Below are 23,108 nucleotides of genomic sequence, written 5' to 3'. Positions count from 1 at the left end.
GATACCCTCCTATGTCCATAAATGTGTTGGGTCAGAATTCAAAATTATTTAAGCTCACAACATTTGATCCATTCCATTACTGAACCAATAATACACACACACACACACACACACACACACACACACACACACAGAGAGAGCTATATAGATATATTAATAGACATCTTAGAAGTTAAGAGCATGGGACTTGGAAACAAATCCCATTACTAATGGACAGTGATGATATGTGGATCGGCAAGTTATTTAACTTCTCTGTGACCCAGTTTCCCTATGTGTAAATGGGGATAGTATCACTTACCTCAATGGATTTTTATAAAGATGAAAATACTTAATGAATCTGAGTTTGATACACAGTAAGCACTTAAAAAACAAAATAGGCAATTGGATCCTCCTTGGAAGAAAGAGGCTGATTGTAATAGAAAACACCATCAGCTCGACCACACATCTGCTTCCTCCAGCTGAATCTTAGGGTTTGACTCTTTGGGTCTCAACACACAAGGCTCATGATGCCACAAGAGGCTCAAGGCATTGACAGAGAAGTGTCATTTTTTAAAAGAGAACTCTGAACAAAATATGCAAACCTGACCTTGGAGAAGTATAAAATATCAACTCTGCCCTTAAGGTGCTATCAGCCTGAATGGGGGTGGGAGAAGGCACAGGGCTGAGACAGAGGTTTTGGTTGGAAACACCAAACAGGTGTATCTAAGAAGCCTTCCCTGCAGACAAAATTGCCTTCAGAGGAGATGATGCCTATGCTGAGTCTGGAGCAAAGAGTAGGAGCAATCCAGAGGAGGAGAATGTAAGTATAGAAATATAGGGATAGTGTTACATTTCTTGTAAAAGGAGCTTGCGATGGCAAAGAGAAACAGGTCAGGGACAGATCAACAAAATCCCAGCCTTGGAAACCAAGGAATTTAAACTATTAGAAAAGTCGGTGGAGATGGAGAAGGAAACAGCAACCCACTCCAGTATTCTCGCCAGGAGAACCCCATGGACAGATGAGCTGAGCAGGTTACAGTCCGTGGCGTCTCAAAGAGTGGGACACAACTTAGTGACTAAGTAACAACAACAACTGAGTAGCACAGGGAACTATATTCAATATTCTGTGATAAACCATAATGGAAAATAATATTTAAAAAGAATAATATATATGTATGTATGTATCTGAATCACTTTGCTGTCCAGCAGAAATTAACACAACGTTATAAATCAACTATACTTCAATACAATTTAAAAAAAGAAAAAAGTTGATCGAGAGACATTGTTGAATTTTAGCAATGAGATGGACTTGATCAGATTTTCATCTTGGAAAGATCACCTCAGGTTAGTTTGGAAGCAACAGCAGAAAAGAAGCTACACCTCTACTCCAGGCAAGATACATGACCACCTCAGTAAGATAAAGTAACAGTGGGATGAGGAGGAGATCAGCTTACACAGAGCAGATATACTTTTGGCAGGACTTGGTGACAGTTGGATGTGGAAGAAGTGATAGGAAGAATCATGGCTGACTCTGAAGTTTTTGACTTGGACGATGGAATGAACAGTGGTTAACACAAAATACAAGAAAAAGAACAGCGGTCTTGGAAGCAATGAGTACAATGCTGTAGAAAAGTCACAGAGGTCACCGTGCACTATGATGATTATGAAAAGTGTTTAAGAGGTCTAGTCTGATGGACACAATATGATTTGGTGTCTTTAAATATCCTGATTTAGGGCTTTGACGGCTCAACAAAGTGAAGGCTGGAAAGAGAGCATGGCGATCTTGTGGGTGTGTCCTGGGAGGAGGAGAAAGGCATGGCCTGAGCTAAAACCCAGAGAGGAGTGGCCAGCTGCCCAAATACCGAGGACCTGCATACCTAAGAGCTATTACTGTCACCGAGATTCTCTCCAGGCATCAAGCAAAGCACCGGGGGCTCACCACCAAGGTAAGAAGAATATGCATAAATAGAATATTTTATACAGATATATATTCTTCCCCATGTTACCAAGTGTCCCACCCACTTGGCCAGAGAATGCTATAGAACAATACATGGGCAAAGACTTTCCAAGTAGGCATACATATTTTCAAGAAATTGACTTCCTCATTTATTTGAGAGTTTAGGGCTTCCCTAGTGGCTCAGCTGGTAAAGAATCCGCCTGCAATGAAGGAGACCTGGATTCAATCCCTGGGTTGGGAAGATCCTCTGGAGAAGGAAATGGCTACCCATTCCAGTATTCTGGCCTGAAGAATTCGATGTACTTTATAGTCCATGAGGTTGCAAAGAGTCAGACACAACTGAGCAACTTTCACTTTCATGAAAGTTCAGAAAAGGCAAATATATATAAAATTAATAGAGGCAGAAAGTAGATCAGTGGTTGCCTGGGGCTGAGGGTAAGAATGGGGATTAACTATAAAGGACTGGAAGGATCTTATCAGAGTGATGAAAATGTTTTCTAAGACTATCTTAATGAGATTGTTGCAATGTCACTGTATACTTAATTTTTATATGTAAAATATACTTCAGTAAATTTGCTTTTTAAAAGGGAAATCTATCTGCAGATCTTCAACTTCTATCTGTGGTCTTTTTGAAAAATGATCTGCCTGAGAATGCACCTGTGTTCAAAGTTATGCAGAATCTCCTTTTCTACCTCCCCTTCCCATTAGCCAAGCTTAAAAAGCGAAGAAAGTCACATTATTTTACTGTGACTCAGAGTGAAAAACTTCCCAGTTGCCAAGAAAAACATTCTAAATACCGGTTTCTGGGATGCTTCGTTTAATATTTGAACGCCTTAGGGTTGGTTTCTTATCTTTCTCTAGTTTATATTTAATTTTGTTAAGAGTATAGCCTGGTATTAGAAATTAAGTGTTTCAGCTTGTGTTGAGCTGTTGTGAATTTAGATAGAATGGGAGGGGGGGGGCATTGGGTGTGTGGATAATTTTCATTTAAGGACCTTTCCATAATTCAGCTCTCATCAAGGAACACGTATGGGGGGTGGGATGAGGAGTTATACAGAAACAAAGCAAAGATAATATTGATACCAAAAAAAGTCAGTGTTGAAACTAATGTTTTCAAGAATTGGATTGGCTAGATATTGAAGAGGTTCAGAACAAGTTTCCTCAAAACATGCCACTTTGTCATTTGGATTATTTTGACTTGAAGTCGATCAAAGCCTAAAAGACTCGAGAAGACCTTTTTATAATACCTGTACCTTCGATGCCTAAAACAACTTAGATAGAGGGCCTAGTCTAGGAAGAGAACTATCACCGAAGATAACCACAAAGAATATGGGCCAAAGGTACGCGAAGCTGGCAGGGAGCTTCAAAGTCCTCTCTATGTCCCTATCGTCTCTGCATGGCAGGGCAATAATTTATTTACCAAACATTTGCTCTTCCCATCTTCCTATGAATTATCTTCCTTCACTTTGAAGCCCAGACCCCTACCTTCTCTCTTTAGCTCAGAATGACATGTAAGCCTCAACTGCCTGACTGTCTTTGACCCTCTTATATCTATGTGAGGTTCTCACAAGTATGAAGTTACAGTTGTTTTTCTCCTGTTAATTTGTCTTATGTCAATAGAGAGGGCATATGTGTGTCTTTGGAGCCAGATGGCCTAGATTCAAATTCCAGATCTGACTCTTACTAGCTGGGTCACCTTGGGGAAGTTCTTTAACCTCTCTTTGCCTCATTTTGCCCATGTGTAATATGGGGATAATAAAGCACCTATCTTCAGATTGCTCTGTGGATTGACTTGACTCATATAATGTCTTAGAATAATATTAGCCTTAAAGTAAATATTTGATCAATGTTAGCTGTTGCTTTGTGTGGCTGAAGACATTATATAAATGACATCATACAGTAAAAAAAAAAAAAAAAAAAAAATCTGTCTTATGTCAGTTTAACAAAAACACCAGCCAATTGAGTAGGAGAAATTTTTTTCCTCCCCAACACTATCTTGTACTTGCCCCTTCAGAATTATGCCTTCCTGGTCTCCACTCTGTTCTGTGCTCTTGGAGGCTGTCTATACCTGACCTGTATAGATTACATCTGGCTTCCCAAAGGCTTCTGACAATGGAGGGCGCCATAGATGGTAATAGTATTGATAATAATAGGTCAGAGAAGGGAACGGAATGAAGTTGTAGTATTCACTTCTTTGGCTCCCTTCTGCAGGGGTGCCTGAATCTTGCCAAGACACTTGACCTGAAGTTACAGCTCCTGATGGGCAGCCCTCTATCTCTTTGTTGGAGTAACCCCTTAAAGATGCTTGCTCCTTGGAAGAAAAGCTATGACAAACCTAGATAGTATATTAAGAAGCAGAGACACAACTTTACTGACAAAGGTCTGTGTATTCAAAGCTGTGGTTTTTCCAGTAGTCATGTATGGATGTGAGATTTGGACCATAAAGAAGGCTGAGTGCCGAAGAACTAATGCTTTCAAAATGTGATGTTAGAGAAGACTCTTGAGAGGCCCTTGGACTGCAAGGAGATCAAACCAGTCAGTCCTAAAGAAAATCAGTCCTGAATATTCATTATAAGGACTGATGCTAAAGTTGAAGCTCCAATACTTTGGCCACCTGGATCTGAAGAACTGACTCATCAGAAAAGACCCTGATGGTGGGAAAGATTGAAGGCAAGAAGAGAAAGGGATTATAGAGGATGAGATTGTTGGATGGCAACACTGATGCAATGGACATGAGTTTGAGCAAGCTCTGGGAGTTGGTGATGGACAGGGAAGCCTGGTGTGCTGCAGTCCATGGGGTCACAAAGTGTCAGGCACAACTGACTGACTGAACAACAACTTCCTCGTCTCATCCCTTCAGGCCTGGATGGTAGCTGTTGCTGACTCCCCTGTTGCTAACTCCAGGTACCACACAATCCCTGCACCTTTCCTATACCTTTCTCTGAAAATAGTCCCTTCATGAAAACTCTCTTTAATTTATCTGATTTGATTCTGCCATCTATTTCCTGATGGTATTCAATTGATTTATGACCTTCGTATCTCCTGCTACAGTAATCTCTTAGCTGCCAGATCAAACTGTGCATGAGCACATGCACACACACACAGAGAAATTGTCTCTAGAAGGCAAAAATCTAACCATGTCAATATTCGACCCTTTCACCTTTCTTATTAAATTTCAATATCTCTCCTCTGTCCTCTAGATAAAGCCCAGGCTCTCTGTCTCAGCATTCAATAAGTGCCACCATCTGGCCCTTGACTAATTCCCTAGCCTCATCTCCAGCCCATCCCCACTTCACACTGGATGTTCCAGGAATACCAAACTCTCTGTAGTTTCTCCCACTGTGCTTTTCTCTCCTTGCCACCTTCCTTGCACTTGATGTGCCCTCCCATATTCCTAAACTCCTTATTTCATTCATCCTTTAAGAATCAGCTAAGGAGGGACTTCCTTGGTAGTCCAGTGGTTAAGTATCTGCCTTCCAATGCAGGGTACACCAGTTCCATCCCTGACCAGGTAACTAAGATCCTGCATGCCTCATGGCCAAAAAACCAAAATGTAAAGCAGAAGCAACATTGTAAAAAACTCAATAAAGACTTTAAAAATGGTCCACATCAGGGCTTCCCTGATAGTGCTAAGGTCAAGAATCCATCTGCCAATGCAGGAGACATGGATTCGATCCCTGAGCTGGGAAAGTTCCACATGCCATGGAACGACTAAGCCTATGCACCACAACTCTTGAGCCTGTGACCTAGAGCCTAGGAGTCGCAACTACTGAGCCCACGTGCTGCAACTACTGAAAGCCTCAGTGCCCAGAGCCCGTGCTCCACAGCAAGAAGCCTCCGCAACAAGAAGTACACACTTCTTACCTAAACTAGAGTAGCCCTCGTTCACCACACTAGAAAAAAAGCTGGTGCAACAACAAAAGACTGAGCACAGCCAAAAATAAGTAAATAATTTTTTTACAAAGGTCCACATCACAAATAAATAAATATAAGAAAGAGAGAGAGAGTGGAAGGAAGAAAGGAAGAAGAAAAAAAGAGAGGAAGAAGGAAGGGAGGATAGGAAAAACAAAAGAAGAGGGGAAAAGGTGGGAAGGATGGAGAAAGGGAAAAGCCATCTGTACTGTGATCCCTTTCTGCAAAATTGAATACATGGATTTTATATGAGAATGGATATGCAGAGAGGTAGCTAAGGGAATTGTTAAAATAACAACAACAACAACAATATTTAACTTGATATCAAATTTTTCCTTTCTTCTGTTGAAGGATAATTTTTTATAAGGCAAAGTCATACTGTCATACAAATATAAAATGAACAAGTACCAAAATTTTTACTTAACTCAATAATTCATGAAGGAAACCACTAAGATATTATAACTGATTCAAAAGTGAATTCAAAGAACCGCACATAGAGGGAGACCATAAGGAAAACTAAAATAAATTTGCTTAATAGATGCAAAGCTGATTTCTTCCACAGTTGAGGGAAGGAAACCAATTGACTCTCCTCCAGACAACATTTATTTGCATCTGTGGATAGGCGTCATTTGCATTGCTATCAGTTGTAAATAACTCAAAGGCAGTGAAAGGTGCAGTGACCCCACAGAATCTGATCACCTGAACAGTGTGCTAGACAAAGCCTGGCTTACCATGGAAGACATCAATCCATTTCAAAGTCAGATTCACTATGAAGCCTTTCACAGCTTTTCCCTGAATTTTCTCATAAATTTTCTCAAATATATATTTTTTAATTTTACAGTGAACATTTACCCCTTTTTTAAAAAGTATGCATCTTTTAAAATAAAAATAACAATAAGAAAAGCTCCTTTTCCTGAGTCCACTCTGGTATTATTTTCCCCAATATATTTTATCTAACCAATGCAACCTCGATGTTCGGAAACTGTGTTCACCATATTTACCTCCTAACACTATGGATAATAACTATATTCTTGTCTGCACACCCAGTTCAGAGTATGAGAACTTTTGAAGCAGGAGGGAAGGGGGCAGGGCACAAGATTTTAGGGACTGCCTGCATAGCTCAGTTGGTAAAGCATCTGCCTGCAATGTGGGAGACCTGGGCTCAGTTCCTGACTTGGGAAGTTCCCCTGGAGAAGTAAATGACAACCCACTCCAGTATCATTGCCTGGAGAATCCTATGGACAGAGGAGCCTGGCTTGCTACAGTTCATGGGATCGCAAGAGTCGGACATGAGTTAGTGTTATCTTTCTTTCTTTCACAACCTTTAAAAGAGTGACATAGCCTGAGGACAAGACATAAATTGATTAGAACCAAATAGGTCCAAGATGGCAGATGAGTCTACTTCTACTAGACCTTGAGCCTCAGAATATGCTCATTTTAACACATCAGCTAAATGACACACTCACAGGCTCCATGACAGTTCCACGGCCGATCATAAAGGTCAGAAAGTGGGCCCCCATGGCCCAATTCCTGGAAATGCCCAACTTTCCCCAAAATAGCTAGCATACTCCTCCCACTCATTAGCCTGTGAAATTATCCACTCCAGTCTGCGGCGTCGCAAACAGTGGGACACAACTGAATGACAAAGCACGCACATAAAATCCCACAATCCCACACCATGCTGCTGCTCTTGCCTTCTGAGATGGCCCACAATCTGTCTGTGGAGTATGTTTCTCTCTAAATAAACTCACTTCTTTATCATTTTGTTTCCTACTGAATTCTTTCTATGTCATGACATCTAAAATCTGAGCTTCACTAAATCCTGAGACCAGGTGAGTGATCTCAGTTAAAAGACCACGGGTTCAAGCCCCAATCTGTGTTGCACAATTTCACTTTGAGTACCAAAGGTAAAACCGTGATAGAGGCATCTTTGTATTCCACGCACTCAGTACGTAGCAGGTTCCCATTAAAATGTTTGTTGAAAAAATGAGGAAACTAGTACACTCTTAGATTCTGTATCTTTTTTCCCAAAATAAAGAAAGATGCGAAGGAAACAGGTGGAGTTGGGGAGGGCGGGGGGAGAAATGTTTAGCTTTTTTTATTTCCCCAGGTAGATTCTTCCGTGTCAAAAAAGACTGAGAAATGGTTTGAGGAACGGAGATCGACGAATTCTGTTCTTGGACAAGATGAAGCCCCAGAGATTTAAGAATAAACTGCCTGGAGTGACACTGACAAAAAGTTAAGTAGGAGGACAAGGAAACCCTTCTATTTTGAATCCCTGGCTACAGGGGAGGTAAAGAACCATAATAAATGAATAGGAATCATAGGAGCTAAGTTTCTGAGATAAAAGATTATGAATTTTTGTGTATATAGTTTGCTTCAAAAGCATAAGCTGCTTTGATATTTGCCTAAGATTTACTAAAGTTTAAGTGCTTAAATAAGGGAATTGGTTTTATGTAAATCAGTTCAGAGCTATAGATTTGTGGAAATTTGAGCAGAGGGTCAGAATCCTAAACATCAGGAAAACACAAGTTCACTGCGCACACAAGGCCTGATGCCATTCAAAGCTTGAGCACTTAAAAACCAAGAATGGCTTCTTGAAAGTAAATGTTTGCAGACCAGAGTTGAACTGACACGACAGGACAGCACAGGGAACGGGTGTGACTAAGAAATTCAACCCATGGGTCTAAAGGGGTCCCTACAGCCTCACTAGCTCAGGCAGCCCAATCTCAATTCATTCTTTTTTTTTTTTTTTTTCATTCCTTTAATAAATATCTGTTAAGCAAGTAGCAGGTGGTGGGCACCCTGTTAAAAGTGATAAATGCAACACAGTCCATTTGAGTTAGCGCCATAAATGCTAGAAGGGGAGTAAGCACAGGACCACTAACTAGGTCACATGGAGGAGATAATACATGAGAAAGGATCCCCTTAATGCACTAAAAACAAAGAAGAGGCTGTGGGAGGGAAAGCAGGCAGGGCAAAGCACTGCAAGCAGGGTGAGCTGCATCCAGAGGCAGGAGGCCAGGGGTCTCTCAAGGATAGAATGATGAAACACACGTCAACCATTATAAGAAGCTACAGAACTGCTTATATTTTAGGCACTTTACAAAACCCTTTCACACCTTAACTTGCTTGGTCCTCAGGCAGCAAACCTGTACAGAACATTTCACTATCCTAGGGGTCTCGATGAATAAATAATTTTTGAACCTGTGTGAGAATAGGTTAGGATTTGCTTCTAAACAGCAGAAACCACTCCAGTTAGTTTAAACAGAAAAGATTTCATATAGGAAAGTCTGTGTTCAGAAAACCATGAGAAGGACTAGAAGAACAGGTTCTAGGCTGAGCTTCCCAGGGTGATCCCCAGACCGCCCGGGATCTAGCCCAACCAGGGAGGTGTTGCATCAGCTCCTTACTCAGAGACACTGCTGACTGCAACTATGATTAACTTTCTAGAAACCTCCCTAGACCAAGCTCACCAAGAGGAAGACCCAACAGAAACCACTATGTTTAGGCCCCTGACCCGAGCTCGGAGGGGTCTCCTGCCCTCTAAGGCTTCGCTGTCCATGAGGGACACCTGCCGGGGAGCCAGGGGTAACACCAACCCGATCAACAAAGTCGCCGTGGTCACAGGCTCTACAAATGGGTGAGAGAACACCTGGGGGACCTGGGAATTGTGGGCGTCTCTGGATTTTGTTGACCTCGTTGTCTTAACTTCATCCCCAGGTGGAAGTGTCATAGTTTATTTGGGAATGTGACCCTAAGGAGAAACAAGGAGGGAAGCAGGAAAGGAGAGAAAGCCAGCATGAGCCGGTCATGGAGTTGGCTGCTGCTACAGGCCACCGGGTGCTAGATTCTACAGGTCCTCTGGGAAACTTAGGAACGACCTCTCAGAGCGTCCATCAGGGAAAGTCAGGGGGACAGTTCAGTCATTCGTGCCCTGCCTCCAGTGATCGAGAGTCGCTCTGGATGGAATTAGACCCCGTGCTTCCACGTTGCATGCTTTTAGGTGCCCAGTGGTTTCACAGACTGGAGGCAACAAACTCTCAGGCTGCAACCATTTGAACAGAAGGTGAAGCCAAGATCTGATAGACACTGGCGCCTGTCCAACACACCCATGAAGGGAAGTTCCCTCTTGACTCTCTGGTCCTCTGATCATCCATAAGCAGAGCACGAGGTTAGCTGCTCCAGGATAGTAGGAAATTCACTTGGGGCCATAAGGCTAGAAATGCAGCAAGAAAGGAAGGGCTCAGGATGGGGGACCGGGATGGGGAATACATGTAACTCTATGGCTGATTCATATCAATGTATGACAAAACCCACTGAAAAATAAAAAAGAAAAAAATAAAATAAAAATAAAAAAGAAAGGAAGGGCTCAGCCCTGGGCTGATTGCCTCATCTTCTCCATCTCTCCTGCAGGATCAACTTCACCATCGCCCAGTGTCTGGCCCAGGATGGGGCCCACGTGGTGGGCAGCAGCAGGAAACAGCAGAAGGTGATCTGGGCAGGGACAGCGCTGCAGAGGGAAGGGTTGAGCATGACAGGTACCATGTGCCACCTGTGGAAGGGCGAAGACTGGGAGAGGCTGGTGGCCACGGTGAGAGGCATTCAAGGAGGTAGAGATGGAGCCACAGGGATACCGCTGCTTATAACCAGTCCTAGGGAAAAGGCACCATGACACGAATCAAGTTAATTCTGTTTCATTCAGCCCCTACCCAAGAGGTCCACAGTCTGCCCCACGGATCTAGGCAGGAAGAGGAGATGCTGGTGTGCATGCTTAATTCTGGCATCAATATTGGCAGTATGTACAGAGTGTTGTCAACTAGGGAAGCTCACTCAACCCTTGGTGTCTAGAGGATTTATTGGGAGTCAGATACAAAACACTCACATGATTGATCTTAGCTACTCACCAGAGATCAAACTAACACGGTGCGTCACCATGAAGGGATTTAGTGCTTTTCTTGCTATGAAGAGACGCAAGGATTGGGATCATGAAATCGGTTCCTGAAAACATCTAACTTCCTGAAAACTTGTTCCACCAGTCTCCATGGAGCACAGAGTGTCTCACTTTCCACCCTGAACTCCCCTCAGCAGGTGCTGAAGGTCAGCAGCTGCAGCAGCACAGGGTCCAATCTCTGCAAAGGCAGATGGCAAATGCCCTTGTTGTTGCTATTCAGTCGCTGGCAAATGCTCTTGGCAAGTACCAATTTGTAGTTGACAGGCAAGTGCCAGTCTGTAGTTGACACTTTAAATTTGAGTCAGAGGCGGCTTCTCCAGACATCCTTAGCCTTCTCCCTTCATTCAATTAAGCAAATACTATCAAACAACTACTACATGGTGGTCATGGTATCACACAGTGCCTTAAGTCTCAAATATTAATGCACTATCAGTACACAGGTGATCATTAAAGTTTTAAAAAATCAAGAAAACTGAAACTCTGTACTGGAGAGGGAGACAGGTCTGCAGGAATATCTGAAAACTGTTACAACAACTGTGGGGGCTGAAGACTCTGCATGAATATAACAGACACAGGCATGGTGCTGACCACCCCATTTCCTCTCCTGCAGACATGAAAAGATTAGAGCTTCAGCCTCCCTGAAGGCTAAATTGAAGCTATGTCATAATTTCTGCCTGTGCCTGGCTTTCTTAAGATTCCCCCAAGAATCTTGACTCACCCTCTCTCCTGTTGATATTATTGGAAGTAAAGAATTCTGAAATGATGGAGTTGCCAGGTAGAAGTAGTCAGATTCCTTGAGTTTCTACTTGAAGAACAGCTGCCCAGGAGGGACACAGAGCCTGCAATGGACTGTGACACATGCAATAAATTCTTCCTGGGTTAACCCACGGAGATTTGGGGGTTGCTTATTATCTAATCTTTTTGGGTGTTAATTTTAAAAGGTCTTGTAGGTCTTCATAGAACCGTTCAACTTCAGCTTCTTCAGCATTACTGGTTGGGGCATAGACTTGGATTACCGTGATATTGAATGGTTTGCCTTGGAAACGAACAGAGATCATTCTGTCGTTTTTGAGACTGCATCCAGATACTGCATTTCAGACTCTTTTGTTGACTATGATGGCTACTCCATTTCTTCTAAGGGATTCCTGCCCATAGTAGTAGATATAATGGTCATCTGAGTTAAATTCACCCATTCCAGTCCATTTTAGTTCGCTGATTCCTAGAATGTCGACATTCACTCTTGCCATCTCCTGTTTGACCACTTCGAATTTGCCTTGATTCATGGAACTAACATTCCAGGTTCCTATGCAACATTGCTCTTTACAGCATCGGACCTTGCTTCTATCACCAGTCACATCCACAGCTGGGTGGTGGTTTTGCTTTGGCTCCATCCCTTCATTCTTTCTGGAGTTATTTCTCCACTGATCTCCAGTAGCATATTGGGCACCTACCAACCTGGGGAGTTCATCTTTCAGTATCCTATCATTTTGCCTTCTCATACTGTTCATGGGGTTCTCAAGACAAGAATACTGAAGTGTTTTGCCATTCCCTTCTCCAGCGGATCACACTCTGTCAGATCTCTCCCATGACCCGTCCATCTTGGGTGGCCCCACACGGCATGACTTAGTTCCATTGAGTTAGACAAGGCTGTGGTCCTGGGTTCAGATTGGCTAGTTTTCTGTGATTGTGGTTTTAGTGTTTGCCCTCTGATGCCCTCTCGCAACACCTACCGTCTTACTTGGGTTTCTCTTACCTTGGACGTGGGGTATCTCTTCACAGCTGCTCCAGCAAAGTGCAGCCACTGCTCCTTACTTTGGACGAGGGGTATCTTCTCACGGCCGCCTCTCCTGACCTTGAACATGGAGTAGTTCCTCTCAGCCCTCCTGCACCCGCGAAGCCGCCGCTCCAGTATGGAATGAAGCAGGGCAAAGGCTAATAGAGTTTTGCCAAGAGAACGCACTGGTCATAGCAAACACCCTCTTCCAACAACACAAGAGAAGACTCTACACATGGACATCACCAGATGGTCAACACCGAAATCAGATTGATTATATTCTTTGCAACCAAAGATGGAGAAGCTCTATACAGTCAGCAAAATCAAGACTGGGAGCTGACTGTGGCTCAGATCATGAACTTCTTATTGCCAAATTCAGACTTAAACTGAAGAAAGTAGGGATAACCACTAGACCATTCAGGTATGACCTAAATCAAATCCCTTATGACTATACAGTAGAAGTGAGAAATAGATTTAAGGGACTAGATCTGATAGACAGAGAGCCTGATGAACTATGGATGGAGGTTTGTGACACTGTACAGGAGACAGGGATCAAGCCCATCTCCATGGAAAAGAAATGCAAAAAGGCAAAATGGTTGTCAGAGGAGGCCTTACAAATAGCTGCGAAACGAAGAGAACCGAAAAGCAAAGGAAAAAAGGAAAGATATTCCCATTTGAATGCAGAGTTCCAAAGAATAGCCAGGAGAGATAAGAAAGCCTTCCTCAGCGATCAATGCAAAGAAATAGAGGAAAACAACAGAATGGGAAAGACTAGAGATCTCTTCCAGAAAATTAGAGATACCAAGGAAACATTTCATGCAAAGATGGGCTCAATGAAGGACAGAAATGGTATGGACCTAGCAGAAGCAGAAGATATTAAGAAGAGGTGGCAAGAATACACAGAAGAACTGTACAAAAAAGATCTTCACGACCCAGATAATCACAATGGTGTGATCACTCACCTAGAGCCAGACATCCTGGAATGTGAAGTCAAGTGGGCCTTAAAAAGCATCACTACGAACAAAGCTAGTAGATGTGATGGAATTCCAGTTGAGCAGCCTTGACATATTCAAATCCTGAAAGATGATACTGTGAAAGTGCTGCACTCAGTATGCCAGCAAATTTGGAAAACTCAGCAGTGGCCACAGGACTGGAAAAGGTCCGTTTTCATTCCAATCCCTAAGAAAGGCAATCCCAAAGAAAGCTCAAACTACTGCACAATTGCACTCATCTCACATGCTAGTAAGGTAATGCTCAAAATTCTCCAAGCCAGGCTTCAGCAATACGTGAACTGAGAACTTCCATATGTTCAAGCTGGTTTTAGAAAAGGCAGAGGAACCAGAGATCAAATTGCCAACATCTGCTGGATCATGAAAAAAGCGAAAGAGTTCCAGAAAAACATCTATTTCTGCTTTATTGACTACGCCAGAGCCTTTGACTGTGTGGATCACAATAAACTGTGGAAAATTCTGAAAGAGATGGGAATACCAGACCACCTGACCTGCCTCTTGAGAAACCTGTATGCAGGTCAGGAAGCAACAGTTAGAACTGGACATGGAACAACAGACTGTTTCCAAATAGGAAAAGGAATATGTCAAGGCTGTATATTGTCACCCTGCTTATTTAACTTTTATGCAGAGTACATCATGAGAAACGCTGGGCTGGAGGAAGCACAAGCTAGAATCAAGATTGCTGGGAGAAATATCAATAACCTCAGATATGCAGATGACACCACCCTTATGGCAGAAAGTGAAGAAGAACTAAAGAGCCTCTTGATGAAAGTGAAAGAGGAGAGTGAAAAAGTTGGCTTAAAGTTTAACACTCAGAAAACTAAGATCATGGCATCTGGTCCCATCACCTCATGGGAAATAGATGGGGAGACAGTGGAAACAGTGTCAGACTTTATTTTTTTGGGGCTCCAAAATCACTGCAGATGGTGATTGCAGCCATGAAATTAAAAGACGCTTACTCCTTGGAAGGAAAGTGATGACCAGCCTAGACAGCATATTAAAAAGCAGAGACATTACTTTGCCAACAAAGGTCCGACTGGTCAAGGCTATGGTTTTTCCAGTGGTCATGTATGGATGTGAGAGTTGGACTGTGAAGAAAGCTGAGCACTGAAAAATTGATGTTTTTGAACTGTGGTATTGGAGAAGACTCTTGAGAGTCCCTTGGACTGCAAGGAGATCCACCCAGCCCATCCTGAAGGAGATCAGTCCTGGGTATTCATTGGAAGAACTGATGCTGAAGCTGAAACTCCAATACTTTGGCCAACTCATGCAAAGAGTTGACTCATGGAAAAGTCCCTGATGCTGGGAGGGATTGGGGGCAGGAGGAGGAGGGGACGACAGAGGATGAGATGGCTGGATGGCATCACCGACTCGATGGGCATGAGTTTGAGTAAACTCCAGGAGCTGGTGATGAACAGGGAGGCCTGGCGTGCTGCGATTCATGGGGTCGCAAAGAGTCGGACACGACTGAGCAACTGAGCTGAACTGAACTATTACCTAACCTAACAGCCCGCCTGATTACCATAAATGAGTATGGAGGGGGAGGGTCAGGCAGTCACTTTTCCCCATCTCTAGTAGTGATCTCAAGCATAGACTCCCTGAAGCCCAGAAAAAGGAAGGAATTGGACTCCCTTTGCAAGTCTGAGTCAGAGGCAACAGCCTCCTCATAGCCTTTCTCCTTCCTGGAGACTGTCTCTGAGATAGCCATGACTTCTCCTTCTGGCTAACTCCCTCCTACTCACAAAGGCTATGGCCTCCCCAGGCCACAAAGGCTATGACTTCCCAGGGCATACTACCTGCCACCACCTTCAAGAGGAAGAACAGCTTTAGGGGAGATGCTCATGCAGACACTGAGATGCCAGAATATGACAATGGACAGCTACCCACCAGGGCACTGCAGCACTGGACCCGGGAGGCTATTTCCAGAAGTCACCCAGGATATGAGTTGAGTAGATCTCTTTATTCCTCCTATTTAGAACTTAACCCAGTCCTTCCAGGTCCATCCTAGCTATCCTGTGGCTTCATGCCCTGAGGGCATTGAAGCTATAAACAGGTTTTTGGATGCCCTTCTCCACCCCTAGACACCTGCCTCATTTTTTTCACTGCAGTGATGTTGTTTAGCAATGGCATATAAACTTTCTAAGCTGAAGGCAGTCTGGGGTCATTTGGCCAGCATATAACAGCTACTTGATAAATTCCTATTGAATCATTAGGATAATTAAGGGAGCTTGGATCAGAGGGACACCCTTAGCATCTCCAAATCAGATGTGAAGAGAAACCAGTAGCCACACTGATCCCCAAACAGAAAACAGCCAATCCCACAGCAGGACCAGTGTTCCACCGTCAAATGGAGAGTCGTGAAGTTCAGGCCTAGAACTTCGAAGGAAGAACTATTCCCTTCTCCAGCCCCACACACTGTCCAGTTACATTTCCTGTGTCTGAACCAAAATACTGGGGATACAGAATCACTACCCTTCCCTCAGGGCCCCTGAGGAATTGATACTCCCCGGGAAGGCTTGGCATTCCCTGGGAGACAAAGAGAGAGGGAACCTGAGGGCACTGACCAAACCTAACAATTTTATCTCGAATCTAACTGGTTATCAGAAATGTAACAGGAACAGTGGAGCGATTCCTCCCTTTGTGAATTATTGTTAAACCAATAAAGGATATTAAACCGAATGAGGGCCTGGATTCAGACTCCGTAGACAAACAGTGCCCCGCTAGCCCTCCCCTGATGCATTATCCACTAGGATATGAAACATGGTTCTTGGATACTTGCAGGCATCCCAGCAGATCTCTCTTTGTTCCTACACATTTGCACAGAAGCATAACTCCTAAGAGGAAGGAAGCTGAATCCCTTTGACAACCAAGGTTCCTATAGAATCTCTGAGGAGCTAGAGTTGCCCTGACCGAGCCCAGCTGGCAGGACCACTGATGTGGCCCCTGAGAGAGAATCGTGCAGGGAGACAAGGAGGTAGACGCGGTGGAAAGAAGACTCAGCTGATGCCAGAAACTGCCCTGACCCTGTCAGCCCCAAATCAGGTTTATGCCCCCCCCATCAAGGGATCAGGGCTGTTTTGAACAGGTGTAACCCAGGGGAGAGGGCGTTATCTCTCCACACGACTCAACACACACACACACACACACACACACACACACACACACACAAACATTTTATACCCACACATAACCCACTAGGAGGTGGCTCCTCTTACTGGGAAGGTTGAGGTGGTGGGTGAAGAAGTTGCCGGGTGATGACACACAAATGGATTCTCCACCAGGGTGCTTTGTCTGAAGTTTTAGAATCTAACTGACAAATATTTGCACCCCAAAGAGAGGAACAAAATAGTAACCCACTCCCCAATTCTTTTCCCGATTTCTGAATATTCTTAAACCTCATTCAATCATTTTATTTTTAAAACAAAAAATATAAAGAATAAAATTTAAATGGCTTATAATACCACATCTCAGACATTTTCTACTAACCATTTACAAATGAAAGCAATATGATCAGTCAGTTCAGTTCAGTTCTGTAGCTCAGTCGTGTCCTACTCTTTGCAACCCCATGAATTGCAGCACGCCAGGCCTCCCTGTCCATCACCAACTCCCGGAGTTTACTCAAACTCATGTCCATCGAGTCAGTGATGCCATCCAGCCATCTCATCCTCTGTCGTCCCCTCCTCCTCCTGCCCCCAATACTTCCCAGCATCAGGGTCTCTCCTAGTGAGTCAACTCTTTGCATGAGGTGGCCAAAGTATTGGAGTTTCAGCTTCAGCATCAATCCTTCCAATGAACACCCAGGACTTATCTCATTTAGGAGGGACTGGTTGGATCTCCTTGCAGTCCAAGGGACTCTCAAGAGTCTTCTTCAATACCACAGTTCAAAAGCATCAATTTTTCGGCACTCAGCTTTCTTCACAGTTCAACTCTCACATCCATACATGACCACTGGAAAAACCATAGCCTTGACTAGACGGACCTTTGTTGGCAAAGTAATGTCTCTGCTTTTTAATATCCTATCTAGGTTGGTCATAATTCCTTCCAAGGCTTCAGCAATACGTGAACTGTGAACTTCCAGATGTTCAAGCTGGTTTTAGAAAAGGCAGAGGAACCAGAGATCAAATTGCCTACATCCGCTGGATCATCGAAAAAACAAGAGGGTTCCAGAAAAACATCTATTTCTGCTTTATTGACTATGCCAAAGCCTTCAACTGTGTGGATCACAATAAACTGTGGAAAATTCTGAAGGAGATGGGCATACCAGACCACCTGACCTGCCTCTTGAGAAACCTATATGCAGGTCAGGAAGCAACAGCAATATGATACTTGGATATAATTAAATAAGTCAAATACTACAGAAAGGTATAAATAGCTTTCTAAAAACCTGCTATTTCACAGCCTGGATGGGAGGGGAGTTTGAAGGAGAATGGACACATATATATGTATGGCTAGGTCCTTTCACTATTCACCTAAAACTACCATAACTTTGTTAATTGGCTATGGTGGTGGTTTAGTCACTGAGTCGTGTCTGACTCTTGTGACCCCATGGACTGTAGCCTGCCAGGCTCCTCTGTCTGCGGAATTTCCCAGGCAAGAATACTGGAGTGGGTTGCCCTTTCCTCCTCCCCAGGAAGATCCTTCCGGGGATCTTCCTGACTCAGGGGCCGAACCTGGGTCTCCTGCATTGCAGGCAGATTCTTTACCAACTGAGCCATTAGGGAAGTTGATGGCTATATGCCAATATAAAATAAAAAGTATATTTGCTATATGCTGCTAAGTCACTCCAGTCGTGTCCGACTCTGTGCGACCCCATAGACGGCAGCCTACCAGGCTCCTCCATCCATGGGATTTTCCAGGCAGGAGTACTGGAGTGGGGTGCCATTGCCTTCTTTGATTTGCTATATACCCCAATACAAAATAAAAAGTTTAAAAAAATAAAATAAAACCCTGCCATTTCATTCCCAAAAGGAGAATCACTCCAAACGGTGCCAGCTGGGTGGCCAGTAATCCAGTTCTAAAACCCTATACCATCATCTGCTTTTTTAGAACACCCTGGTGCCCACCATCCCTGCTTGAGTTTCCCAGGAAGCCAACTCTGAGACAGAGATTAACATGTAGGAGGTTTGCTGGGGAGTGCTTTTGATACCAACACCTGGGAAAAGGAAGAGAGGGGAGCAGGGTTGAGCAAAGGATAAGGTCTAGCTGAATGCAGTCTCACTGGAACATATCAGTCAGTCCTGCAGGGAGCTCTGAGGATGGGGTGACCCTTCAGAACTCCCCTGAGCTGCAGTGAGAGGCCTGGGCTCCATACCTTTCATTCATCGACCACTGGGCGTGGGCTGCCGGAAGCGGGGTTCTCTTTGGCTCTCTTCAGAAATCCCTAAGGGTGTTGATTGTGGAGGACTTTCTGCCAGCTGCACTCCCAGCAGTTGGGATAATAAGTGTACTTACCCTGAAGGGTGATTTGGGCAGCAAATGTAAGCAACCACCACACAACCCAAGCTCTGGGACTAGTCACTATTATGTAAACTCTGAGGTACTCTTTGGCAATAGAAAAATGTCCCTGGGGATTATGTGCTCTGTCCTCTGCTCATTTCCAGGAACACAGAACCTTGACACCATGGAGCCTGTGCCTTCACCAGCCTCAGAATCTATTACAATAATTTCTTTATGGCTCAGTCATATGGCTGTTGACAGGAGGCCTCAGTTCCCCACAATATGTGCCTCTCCTTAGGTCTACCTCACAACATGGTAGCTGGCTTCCCCCAGAGCAGGTGGTCCCAGAGCTCTAGAATGAGGGGGAAAACTCAACATCATTCCAATCCCAATCTCAGACACCACAAATCACTACTTCTGCCACATTCTATATTTTAAAAAGCAAGTCACTAAGTACCTCCAACACTTAAGGTGAGGGGAATTAGGCTTCACCTTTTGAAGGAGTAGTATCAAATAACTGTGGACATATTTTCAAACCACAACATATATAGAGAAGGATATTTCCCAAATCAACAATGATAGATACTTCTGAGAAAGGGAGTAGACTGGAGGAGTCAGATAAAGTGAAGTTTTTGTCTTTTCTCTGTTTTTTAATAATAATATTGTATTCTTGTCACACTCTTGTAATTAAAAATTAAATATTTTTGACTACCACACATATGGCAAGCAATGAAACTGGTAGGAAACCAGAAGCTCACCTAAGGGACAGACTGCGACTTACCGCCCATCTCTATCATGGTTTCTCCTGCCTGAACCCACCCAGTAGACATAAGGGAACAAGGAAGAAAATGAGTATTGCTAAGAGCTTCTCAGAGGAGTCATCATTTTCCCTGCACACAAACAAGGAATCAGATGATTGCACTTTATTGTGAAGTCAAAGGTTGGGAAAAAACATTAGAACCATTAGTCTGTTTCCTCCATTCCCATTCTTCATCCATAATTTCATTTAATGCGGAAATCATCCTACTAGTTTTGATGGCTTGATTACAGGCTTTGGATGGGGTGCAGACAACCCAGGGAAAATGTCCAAGAAGGCTGAGCTGGGGGATTCTACACCCCGGTGGCCCTCCTCAATCTGCACCCGCAGGCCCACTCCCATTCCTATATTCCAAGTAGACCTCTCATTCTTCAACAGCTAGGGCCAGCGCCAGCATCTCTGAGCAGTTAGGGGTGTGGGAGAATCCGTCCCTGCCCCAGCAGAAAAAGCACAAAGTGGCTAGTTAGGGGCTATCCCCTGGGAACTGAGGGCCTCCTTGGAATTTTCTCCCTCCTGGGAGGCAAGGTGTCTCCACCCTTCCTGGGCCTTTGCTGACCCCTTCAGGCGAGGGAAGGAACTTCAGCTATGTCCACACAAGCGCAACACTCCCACCTCTTCAGGCCCCAGAGCACCCAGGCTCTGTGCCACGTGATAAAACCTTGCCCATCAGGGCATCAAGGAGGAACAAATAGGACCTTCTCTCCTTCTCCTCCTATAGAGGAAAGTAAATGTGACTTATTCCACTCATTTTACAGACTAAGAACCACGCCGTGGACCCCAAAGGCATTTCGAGAGGCACCCAAGTTTCAACCACTAGCTGTCTCTAGGCTAGATTCATGGCTCGTATTTGTCTTTTTTGTGTGTGACTCACTTTTGGAGGAGATCATCACTGGATAACTTCTGGTTTGGAAGACTTTGGGGATTTGAATTTGAAATTTTTGAATTTTGTAGGATCCAACAATGGATACTTCTGGCTTGAAGAGTCTCAGAAAGGGAGATTTGGAGCACCCAGGGAGTAGCTATAAGGAAAGAGCCACCCAGAGGAAGTGGGATGCAGGCATCCCTCTTGAGTTGGAAGGGAACATGTGGGTGTAATAAATATCTCCACCTCCCTCTGCACCCTCCACCTCCATGTCCTGCTGATGCCAACAGCAGCCAAACCCAACCAGAAGCCAGAACCCATCAAAGTATGTTTATGATGTCCATATGGGCCAGCCTCTGTCTGGGAGCGGATGGGTGGAAAGTGAGTCTGGAAGGGCAAAAAGAAGACACCCAGAGCAGGAGCCAACAGAGGAAAAGAGCTGAGCTGCTTTTTGCACCTGTCTCTATTAATGATGCGAACAAATTGAGAAAACAATACATAACGATTCAGAAGCACACCTGGGAAAGGCAGTGGTTTGTGGTGCATAGGGATGAGCACCAGAATTTTGATTACAGTTGGTCCACTTGGTTTTGAGATTTATTTTGAAGGAGTTATTAACTTGAGCTTTAAACACGAACAAGCGGAATGATTAATTCTAAAACTGCTGCTGTTGCAGATCTTATCCTGAGTGCATCCTCATTAAAAAGAGAAAAATTCTTCCAAGTCATGAAACACAGTACCGGTCGATTTGTGTGAATGTGGAATCAGGAAGCAAGTGTCTATGTCAGGAAGGCTTGAGTGAGGACATGGGAGAAGTCCGATGGAAAAGACAAATGTCTTTAAACCTTAGAGGAGATGCAAAAGATTTAGGACAGGTCTTCTTAGTAGATGGTGATTCTTCCTCTTGGTCAGATGACCTGCCTATTTTGGGGTTAATCATCTCCATTTTATTCTTTTCAACATGAGGACTGTTGGTGAAAGAACAAGATGATTGAGAGTTCAGTCATCCCTTTGACCTACTAGGAAAACTGTAAACTTTCTCTGCATGCTTTTTTAACATTTCATACAACCCTAAACTTGATCTCCCATCTTCCCTAAATTCTATCTGTACTTTATCTTTTGTGGAATCTTTTGGGTGTTCATAAACAAGTCCTTCATAATAAGAGAGTTTTAGAACACTTTCTTATTTTAGGTGGGTAAACCAAGGTTTTTTTTTCATTGATTTTAATAAAAACTGAAGGCATGAACACGTCAGTGTCTAGTACAGATGAATTCACCAGTCATTTTTCACAAAGAGGACATAGGGAGAAACTTCAAGTGATTGTCAGCAATTTTAACATCTGGGTATACACTCAAGTTCCCTTTAATTGGAGCCTTCGGGTGAGCTGGGTTTTTGTCTGTTTGCTCAGAACCTCTGAAGGGGAAAGTTAAGAAAAGTTGAGTGCATTGCTATTAATTGCTTCTTCCCATTCCTGCAGTCCAAGAATCTAATGAGGTGAAACTAATAGGAAAACGTTTGCTGTGGTTCCACATACTTTGATAGGTGGAAAGACAGTCAACACAAATTTTCTATTCATTTGCTCACAAATGTGAGCCAATTTAGAGGTAGACTAGACAGGATCGTTAACTATGAGGTCAGGAGTTTGGTGTTCTAATTCCACTGTTTTACTAACTAGCTGTATGTGCTCAGGGAAATTTTACTTAATTTTCTATTTCTTACAGCTTTCCAGCAGAATGATTGGGACACAGCAATCAATCTACATTCAGGAAACTAAAATGTCAGGTCCTAGGAGCAAGGGAGGTGGAGTATGGTAGCTGAGGATAGCCACAAGGCGTCATATCACACAGGACCTCAGAGACCTGATTAAGCATTTTACTCTTTATTCTAAGATCAAGAGGGCCCTGAAGGGTTTCAAGCAGGGGCTGACATGGCTTGAGAAGATCATCCTGGTTCCATTTTGGGAAATGTATCAGAATCCCCTATATAACATTTGAAATTCGTTATGTCAAGACATGCTCACATTACATGTGTTCCTATGCTATGGTATAATAAAGAATTTGTCTGGTCTTTGTCCCTGATTCATGGCACAGAGCTTCTAAAACTCTTGGAATTCCCCAAGTGATAGAAGTATATTTGTTATTCCTGAGGCCCTGAGTCATACTGAAGTTTATATTAATAAGATGACTCAGGAACTTCCTTGGAGGTCCAGTGGCTAGGACTCTGTGCTTCCAATGCAGGGGGCACAAGCTTGATCCCTGGTCAGGAAACTAAGATTCCATATGCTGTGTGATGAGGTCAAAAATATTAAGATGACTTGAGGATCTCCTAAATAGCTTCAGGATGGGCTGGTCACAGGAAAGACCAACCACCTGATCAGAACTTTAAATGATGTGTGACCAGTCCAGT

General features: G+C 43.6%; 1 protein-coding gene across 5 annotated transcripts; it reads left to right on the top strand.

Annotated features, from left to right (window-relative positions):
- The first annotated feature begins 1,846 nt into the window (after positions 1-1,846).
- LOC136172209 (dehydrogenase/reductase SDR family member 2, mitochondrial-like) lies at positions 1,847-22,502 on the top strand. Of its 5 annotated transcripts, none has more exons than XR_010663977.1 (6): positions 1,847-1,925; positions 4,148-4,840; positions 7,959-8,141; positions 9,302-9,491; positions 10,265-10,340; positions 22,424-22,502. XR_010663977.1 is itself a non-coding variant. In XM_065941390.1 (6 exons), the coding sequence occupies exons 4-6, from the start codon at positions 9,352-9,354 to the stop codon at positions 12,651-12,653; spliced, it is 288 nt and encodes a 95-aa protein (XP_065797462.1). In that variant the 5' UTR covers positions 1,847-1,925; positions 4,148-4,840; positions 7,959-8,141; positions 9,302-9,351; the 3' UTR covers positions 12,654-16,734. The 5 variants fall into 5 exon arrangements, 1 of the variants encoding a protein (XP_065797462.1); XR_010663974.1 differs by lacking the exon at positions 22,424-22,502 and adding an exon at positions 12,582-16,734 and having other exon boundaries at positions 9,302-10,022; XM_065941390.1 differs by lacking the exon at positions 22,424-22,502 and adding an exon at positions 12,582-16,734.
- The last annotated feature ends 606 nt before the right edge of the window (positions 22,503-23,108 follow it).

Source organism: Muntiacus reevesi, chromosome 7 (genome assembly GCF_963930625.1).
Source record: "Muntiacus reevesi chromosome 7, mMunRee1.1, whole genome shotgun sequence".
Classification (NCBI taxonomy): Eukaryota; Metazoa; Chordata; class Mammalia; order Artiodactyla; family Cervidae; genus Muntiacus; species Muntiacus reevesi.
This window is presented reverse-complemented; position numbering and strand designations above follow the sequence as displayed.